Raw genomic sequence first — 8777 nt, forward strand, 5'->3', positions numbered from 1 at the left:
GGTCCCTCCTTCCCCGTCCCAGCCCCGCCGCGGCGGCCATTGCAGCTCCGTCCCGCGGAGGGCTGAGGAGGGGGAGGCGCCGCTGCTCGGTCCGTGAGGAGCAGCAGCCGCCACCTGTGGTAAAAGTGTCCCCCTAAACCACGATTTTTGGGGTGGAAAGTCGGTTCGAGCAGTTGTGAGAGCCACCAGGGCATGGTCTGGTTTTAAGCTAAAAGAAGGTGGATTCGGGCTAGATTTAAGTAGACATTTTTTCCGCTGAGGGCGGTGAGCCCCCGGCCCAGGTTGCCCAGAGAGGTGGGAGATGCCTCATCCCAGGTTGGACGGGGCTGGGAGCGACCCGGTCTGGTTGGAGATGGCCCTGATGATGGCAGGGTGATATGGACTTCCATTATGGTTCGAAGAACCCACCGCAATTTATTGTTATTTAGGCAATTATTCTGTCACCCGATGACCCCTCCCCACCCGGGAAGGGGAATCTGGGACAAACAAGAAAACCCGAGGGTTGAAATGTAAACAGATTTAGTAGAATAAGACTGAATAATTAACATCAATAACACTACAGAACCAATATAGATCCCAATACCGATATAAAATACATAAGGATGACACTCAGCCCATTCTATCTGTAGAAGCCTTGCGCTCCCAGCAGCGACAGCACACGTGGGATACTGCCAGCGCTGCGGCTTTGGGGGAAAGGGAAGGGCTCAGGGCTCCGGCACCGGGGTGAGGAGTTCTCAGGATCACCGCCATCATGGAAGAGAGAGAACTCCTCAGCAAAGATTCTAATTGATACTGAATGTGCCGTTCACGGTATGAAATAACCCTGTTGGGCAGCTTGGGTCAAGCGCCCGGGTCTCGCTCCTCCTCATCCCCGCACCTGGTGAGCTTGAAAACACTGAGACTTTGAAACTTGCACACCATAGCTGGCTATGAAGTAAATATTTTCACAAATTCAGACACTCAAGTCTTCTAAAAGCGTCGTTTTCACTAGCATTAGGAGAGACCTTATTGAAAAGTAAAATTACTGAAAGAGAAATTAATCCTGTGTCACTCAAACCAGGGCACCCTTGAAGGTCCCTTCCAACCCTAAACCATTCTATGATCTTCCCCGAGCTGCTGCATCCCAAACGCCATTAGTGGCGCTTAAAATCTGAGCAGGGAAGGTACGGCTTGGCCAGGCTGGCGTTCGGGTGCCGTGAAAAACACTGACCCAAGGAGACATCGCTGCCCTTCTGTGTTCTTCTGACTGTTCTGCCTCTCGCCTCGGAGGCACCATCGTTTCCCACCGTCCCTCTGCCTTTCGGCGGGTGAGAAGCGAGTGGCCGGCTGGCGTTACGTCCGAAGGGAGATGCTGAATGCGGCTGCTGTCGGTGGGATCTCTTCAGCGTCTGCCACCCGTGTGATGATAGCGAAAAGCTCTTCCTCTGCGGCAGGGACAGTCTGCGGGCAAAAATAAAAAAAAGGGGAGCGTTTGCCTTTCGGCGCGGCTCCACGGGCGGCTCGGCGAGCTCCATGTCGGAGTTTGGGAAGTCCTGGCCCAGGAGGGACGCGACACGTGGAAACTGTAAGTGAGGAGGAGCAAAATCTTGTGTGTGAGCCGGAGCGTGATGGGGAGCCCACCTTGGTCTCAGTGGGTCTGGGTGGAAATGAGTTTTCCGGGAGTTTCTAAGAGCCATGTGTACCACCGGGCTCCCTCGAAACAAAGGGAGCTCCACTGGGGACAGATGATGAAGACACCAGGACTGTGTGACTCTTGCCGTGCCAGCGCTCACCACGCACCGATTTGCCAAAGATTGCTCCGGTTCGGAGCGGACTCAGGCCCGTCCTCGGATGGGGGTGGTACTGCCCTGGGCAGGACCCGGGGAGGGAGAAGGTGCCTGGAGCTGCTCCGTGCCTCTTGCAGACAGGGCAAAGTGCTGCCGGGTCCAAAGGGCCTAAACTGGTCCCGGTGCACACCAGGGCTGCCACCCTGCCCCTGCTTGCCAGTATTGCGTTCCTGCCTCTGGCACTGTGGGGTCAGTGGGCTTTGAGGGGGGGGGCAGGTCCAGGACCCCCAAAAGGTGGGGTAAATCTGGTGTTTGCAGCTCCCCCGTGCAACGGTCTGTGGGGTTGGGGACAGCTCAGCGTTCTGCTTGTCCTGCTCTGCTCCGGGGTGGGAGCGCAGACCCAGCTCAAGGTCTTGGGGGGGGACGGGGGACATGTCTTTTCTCTTGCCCACCCTACCCTCACGTGCCAGTCACCCGCCTGCTTCCCGCAGCTGTCCTGACGGCAGTATAATGGGGTGTTTGAGTCTTTTAGGGGTGTTTTAAATCTTTTGGAGGTGTTTTGGTCCCTCTCCCACTCCGGAGCATGGGCAGTGCTGCCTGCTGGGAAGCTGCTCTGCGGAGGAAGATGCAGGGAGGGAGAGGGCACTATCCTCACTTGGCTCTGCCACCCTCTGGGCTCGGGTCTTCCCTCGCCCCTGATAACATGGCAGCCCTGGGGGGTGGGGAAGAGGGACCAACCTTCTCTTGGAAATCCCCCGGCACCGTTCGCACCCGTTTCCCCCTTCCCCTGAGCTCTCAAAGGAGGGGGAGGGGAGCCCTGGCATGGGGCTGGGGGCAGGAGGGGTGACCCAAGCACGGACCACTCAGCCCTGGGGACTGCGTGCCTGTGGCATAAGGGACGGGAGCACCGGCTGCCATCTGGCCGGTGACGGTGTGGTGAGGCTCCCGTTCATTCGGACAGCTCTGGCACAACCAGGGGGGGCGGCTGGAGCTGGCGCAGGTCTCGAGGGAACTGAGTCCCCGTGGGCCGCTGCTCGGTGAAAGGGGACACCCCTGCGCCCAAGCCGGTGCTGCGGCCGCTCGGCTTGGAGTGGCACCGATCCCTTCCTGGCCTCAGGCCCCTGACGCCGCGGGGCTTGGCGTCCTCAGGGTGAGGTGACTCCGTCTGCTCTGCTGGCTTGACCCCTCCACCCCCACCTCCTGCACCCACAGAGAGAGGGGATTTCCACCAAAGCCACTGTGTTGTTGTTTCCCCCCCGCCCCATGGGGCACGCCAGCGTTTCGGGGCAGGGGCCCTGCCTGCTCTCCCTGCCCTCCAGTAACCCCGGCCCAACCAGTCAGCAGGCAGCACTGGGCCACATCACCAGTCTCCGGCAGACTCCAGGCAGCTGAGGTCCTGGTCCCAGCAACTGCTGCAGGGACCTGCCTGCTCTGGGTGAGCCCTTGGCTAATTGCTGGGTCAGGGCACCCAGGTTCCTCTGGGAGCTGGGGGGGCCCCGTGCTGGCTAAAGCCCCCCAAGCCCAGGGATGGCAAGCAGTAGACGTTTCTTGGACCCATCTCCCTGTTGGGCTGTGGGGCCGAGGTGGGAGCCCCCAGACACCTCCAGGACACCCAACGAGTGCGGGACTACGGCTGCTTTGCAAACCAAGTCCCTTTCTCCCTCCCTCCCTCCCGGCAGCTCATGGCAGGACCACGAGTGTCCCGCTGAGGTTGCGGGCGCCTGTTGTGCCTCTGCCAGAGGGGAGGACAAGCCTCGTGTCCCCAGCAGCAGCCGACCCCCTCCGCTCCCGCCGTGTCCCCAAGGCATGCCGGTGCTCCCGGTTGAGCTCAGGGCTGAGCCCCCTCAGCACGTGAGTCTTGAGGAGACACATCCACGGTGGGGACCAGCCCTGGCTCTACCCTGGAGGGACAGCGGCTCCTGCCTGGTCACCACCCTGCCCTGCCAGGGGTGGGGGCTGGGCTGTTGCTGCTATTTATGTTTTTTTTGTCCTGGAATCAGTTATCTCCAGGTAGTTTTTATTCTGGCCTCAGAGCGATAGCTCTCCTTCCCACCAGACCCCACACTGGACCCAACCGCGGCTGTGCCCCCTTTCCAGAGTTTCCCACTGGGGGCTCAGAGAGACGTCTCTACTATCCCCACGCGACTCCAGCGTGCCACCCAGGCGTGAGGTAGCCGGGTTTCACATCCTCCCCGCCGCACGTCATCCGCTTTCTGTTCCAGCCGCATCTTCCCCTTCGACCCCCACCCTGGAGGGAAGCAGGCCCTGAGCTGCCGCGCTGCCTTGTCTACATCGCCATTGCTGGGAGGGATTTGCTCCTTGTCCGGGGGTTTCCTCAGGGCCTCCTTCTCCTCTGCGGCCTCCATGGCAATGGCAGTTTTGCTGGTTCGTGTGCCCATCTCAGTCCCTAGCCGTGCGCTTGCTCACGTGGGGCTCAGCGCGTCCCTGCCCTGTGGGCTCGGACCCCGTCACGGGCACAACCTGGAACTCCAGTGCCAAAGGCCACCAGCCCCACGGAGCCCCCGCCAGCCCTGCCCCACGTGCGCAAGCCTCGTGTGTAGCCCCCATGCACCCGAGCGGTGACAGGGGAAGGAAAGAGGAACCAGGGCAAGCACTGCCAGAGACTTTTCTGAGCAGGGCTGCAGTGTCACCAGTTACCAGGCAAAGCTGCTGCTGGGAGAACTGGTCTGGCAGTTCTGAACAAGATCCAGCTTTGCTCCCCTCTGCCCCAGCTCTCAGGGCAGCTGCAGGGGTCCCTGCCACCACCCAGGGTACACAGTGTGCGTGCGTGCACGACGGGGAGCAGTGCCTGCAGGAAGAGGCCTGATGCGTGAACCAGTCTTGTCACCTGTAGCTCCCTGTTCCCTCTCTGGGTCGCTCCTTGGCCCCTAGCCCTGCATGGGGGTCAGCCACACGCCCTCGCACCCGTGGGGCAAACACCGATGTTGTGGAGCCCAGCCACCCCCGGTGGCCTCCCTGGGCACTGGTGGACCAGTGAGGACTCCCCTGCCCGGGGTCTGGGCCCTGGCTACCGTTGGCTCTGCCCACACCCAGTTAACCGAAGAGTCATAGAATCATAGAATGGTTTAGGTTGGAAAGGACCTTGAAGAACATCGAGTTCCAACACCCCTGCCATAGACAGGGACACCTCCCACTAGCCCAGGTTGCCCAAGGCCATGTCCAGCCTGGCCTTGTACACCTCCAGGGATGGGGCCTCAACAGCCTCTCTGGGCAACCTGTTCCACGTATAGCAAAATGTATAGCAAAAAAAAAAAAAAGTATAGCAAAAAAAAAAAAAGAAAAGAAAAAAAAAAAACAACCAACCTTTTACATCAACACCCCTGCCATAGACAGGGACACCTCCCACTAGCCCAGGTTGCCCAAGGCCATGTCCAGCCTGGCCTTGAACACCTCCAGGGATGGGGCCTCAACAACCTCTCTAGGCAACCTGTGCCAGTGCCTCACCACCCTTAAAGTGAAAAACTTCTTCCTAATCTTTAATTTAAACCTGCCCTCTTCCAGTTTAAAGCCATTCCCCCTCGTCCTATCACCACATGCCCCAGTAAAAAGTCCTTCCCCAGCTCTCCTGTAGCCCCTTTAGGCACTGGAAGGCGGCAATAAGATCTCCCCGGAGCCTTCTCTTCTCCAGGCTGAACAGCCCCAACTCTCTCAGCCTCTCCTCATAGGAGAGGTGCTCCAGCCCTCGGGTCATCCTCGTGGCTCTCCTCTGGACATGCTCCAGCAGGTCCATGTCCTTCTTATGTTGAGGACTCCAGAGCTGGATGCAGTACTCCAGGTGGGGTGTCACGAGAGCGGAGCAGAGGGGCAGAATCCCCACTTCGCCCTGCTGGCCACACTTCTGATGCAGCCCAGGATACAGTTGGCCTTCTGGGCTGCGATTGCACATTGCTGGCTCATGTTGAGCTTCTCGTCAATCAGCACACCCAGGTCCTTCTCCTCAGTCATATGCCCTAGGGGCCATAAATGGGTGCCTCCTCCATGGGGCAGTTCTTTGGAGGTGCAAAGATCCCACCTACATGGGCTGGGAGAAGCCAGGAGTCCTGAGGTCACCCTACCCCGTCCCTCTGCCCCAGGCCTGGAGCTGGATGCCTGGAGCCCTGCCCCACACTGCCCCATAGATCAACCAGACGTCAAGGGGGCTTGCAGAGCTGCAGCAACCCCATAGACCCCCCTCAGCATGGTGCAGAGAACAGACTCACGGTGAGGGCCGCAGGGCAGGTTCAACCCCAACCCACTTTATTGTGGCGAGAAAGCAGCAGAGCAGGAGCGGAGGGTGCGGGGCTGTGCGCCGAGGGGGAGCTGTGGGGCAGGGCACCCCTCCCCTCCTTTCAGGGGTCCACAGGAGAGACCCCACAGCTGGCCTGGGAGGAGGCACCACGTCCCCAGCAGGAGATGGCTGTGGAGCCGGGAGCTGAGGGCTGGGCAGCCCCAGCGTGGCGCGGTGTGGGCTGGGTGCTGGGACCAGCACAGCCCCCCGGGCTCTGCAGCAATTGCCCCTCTTTGGGGACGGGCCCCTCACCGGGTCTGGCTTGGGAGCCGTCTCCAGCACGTCTGTGCGTGCCGCGCACGGGAGAAGGGGGTGACGATGAGGTGGGGCAGCGATATGGGGCACCGGGGTGAGCAGATCCCACCAGGCGGAGGTGAGGGCTGGCTGTGGGTGCGGGGCGGGGGGGGGGCAGGGAGCCCCGGGCTCTGCCCCCTCACAAGGGGTCCCGCTGGTTGCGGGCGCTGTTCATCTTCATGGCCTTGATGATGAGGATGGTGCCCACGATGATGCCGACGATGCCCACGGCCAGGCCCAGGGCGCACACCAGGGTCTCGGTGCTCTCGGAGACGGGGAGGGGCAGCTGGGGCTCTGCGGAGGAGGGAGGGTGGGTGAGGAGGGGGCTCTGAGCCCCCCCGGCTGCCTGCACGGGGAGGGGACCCAGGGACCCCCCTCCTCACCCCAGTGCTTCATCAGGGCGGTGGGCAAACCCTCATGCTCCACGCGGCAGTCGTAGTAGTCCCCGCGGGTGGGGATGAAGGGCAGGTAGGAGAACTTGCGGAAGGTGAACTCTGGCCCTAGGTAAAAGACGGTCTCCAGGACGCCGTCTGTCACCTTCTGCCCATTCTTCAGCCACGTGATGGAGATCACGGACGGCCAGAACTTGTCCACGTAGCAGATCAGGACGTTGGGGTCCCCTAGCTCCACTCGGCGCTTGGGGAACACCATCACCTCTGGTGGCACTGGGGACAATGGGGAGGAGGGAGGAGTCAGTGCCGACCCAAACACTGGGCTCAGCCTGGCCCCACGGCGCCGGGGGTGCCGGGGGATGGTTAGAAGCGGCCCCATTGTGCCTCCCTGCCCACCCTGGGAGACCCCGCACGCCGTCTCGGGGCTGTGCCCAGGTCCCTACGTGCTCCAGGGGCGCAGGGCGCGGTGCGCCCCGCTGCCGGCTGGGCCGCAGGCCGTGGGAGCAATGGCCCCGGCAGAGTTCCCCAGGGGGTGAAGGCACCGGCTGTGCCGGGGCCGGGTTGTTACCGATGGCTCCCTGCGAGCGGTTGGTATGTTCCATCATGAACTCCAGGTTCTGTTTCACTATAGCCATGGTCTGCAGCGCTCCCTGCGCCTCGAAGGTGGCGAAGTTCCCGAACTCAGGCAGGCGCCAGACGGTCTCTGTCTTCTGCAGGTCCACGTGGAAGATCTCGTCCCCGTCGAAATCAAACATGAACTCGCCGCCCTCCTGCTGCAGCCTCTCATGCCGCTGGTAGAACTCAGTCTCGACGATCATGTTCCCCACTGGGAAGGGATGGGCATTAGGGTCAGTGCCCTGTCCCACCGCCACAGGGCTCTCCTCATCTCCCCACGCGCTCCTGGGGACACTGCGTGGGTGCGGGGAGGCCTGATGGGGAGAACAGCCCACCCCCAGCCACTCCCTTCCCTCGGGGGTCCCACAGGGCTGACACCTCCTCCCCGGGAAAGGGAGTGCTCAGATACCCACTCTGCCCCCAGTCCCCAACTCCAGCACCTCCGTGCCATCAGGAGGTTTCTCTCCCTCACCACCCGAGGCCGGGGACGGAGACAGGGGTGGGGACCACAGGGGCCTGTCCCCAGAAATGCAGTGGGGTGGGGTGGCAGTCCCAGGGCCCAGGGACTTCCTGCCCCACACAATAACCCACTTGTGCCAGGCCATGGGGCACGGCCACTGCAAAGGGACCCACATGAGGGGCCGGAGGGCAGGAGACGTGTGCCGGGGGAGGGCAGGGAACGAGTGTCCCCTCCTCCACTGCCCTCCTGGGCAGCACCTGGGGCCCATCCCAACCTGCAGTTGGAGGAACGGAGCTCCCGAGCCCTGCCCCATCCCCAGACCACCACCCCAGGGGTCCAGGGCCCCCAGACCCACTTCTGCTCCAAGACCCACTCCCCCATGGGTCCAGGGCGCCCCAGACCCACCATCTCACCGCCCCAGTGCCTTCATGCACCTTTGATGGCCCCGGCACCCTGCAGGGTCAGCACAGCCAGCAGCGCCAGCGGGACGCCCCGTCCTCCGGCCATCGCCTCTCCTGGCAGCGGGCAGCGAGAGCGGGACCAGGCGAGGGTGATGCTCTTGGGCCGGGGAGGTGAGTGCTGGGGGCCCCCTACCCGGGGGACATGGCCCCCCCCGGGGGCTCAGCCAATGGGAGGGAGCCCTGATGCTGACTCAGGTGTTCCCAGGCAGAGCAGTAGCTCAGAGCACCCTGCAGAGCAGACAGACGGAGGGACAGACAGGTGGCACTGGTGGTGCTGGGAGCCAGGGCCATGCTGGTGGCACTGGTGTTGCTGGGAGGTGGGGCCATGCTGGTGGCACTGGTGTTGCTGGGAGCCCACCCAGTTGGTGGCACTGGTGTTGCTGGGAGCCAGGGCCATGCTGGTGGCACTGGTGTTGCTGGGAGCCCACCCAGTTGGTCGCACTGGTGTTGCTGGGAGGCAGGGCCATGCTGGTGGCACTGGTGTTGCTGGGAGGCCCCCCA

At 62.3% G+C, this 8777-nt stretch overlaps 1 protein-coding gene across 1 annotated transcript; it reads right to left on the minus strand.

Moving 5' to 3' along the window:
• Positions 1-6487: 6487 nt before the first annotated feature.
• Positions 6488-8322, minus strand: LOC104291819 (RLA class II histocompatibility antigen, DP alpha-1 chain). The gene is made up of 4 exons (XM_009891111.1): positions 8250-8322; positions 7309-7566; positions 6732-7013; positions 6488-6642 (listed from the first exon to the last, which is right to left on the minus strand). Exons 1-4 carry the CDS (start codon positions 8320-8322, stop codon positions 6488-6490), a joined length of 768 nt encoding a protein of 255 aa, XP_009889413.1.
• Positions 8323-8777: the final 455 nt, after the last annotated feature.

This window comes from Charadrius vociferus, unplaced genomic scaffold (assembly GCF_000708025.1).
Source record: "Charadrius vociferus isolate BGI_N301 unplaced genomic scaffold, ASM70802v2 scaffold2619, whole genome shotgun sequence".
Lineage (NCBI taxonomy): Eukaryota > Metazoa > Chordata > Aves > Charadriiformes > Charadriidae > Charadrius > Charadrius vociferus.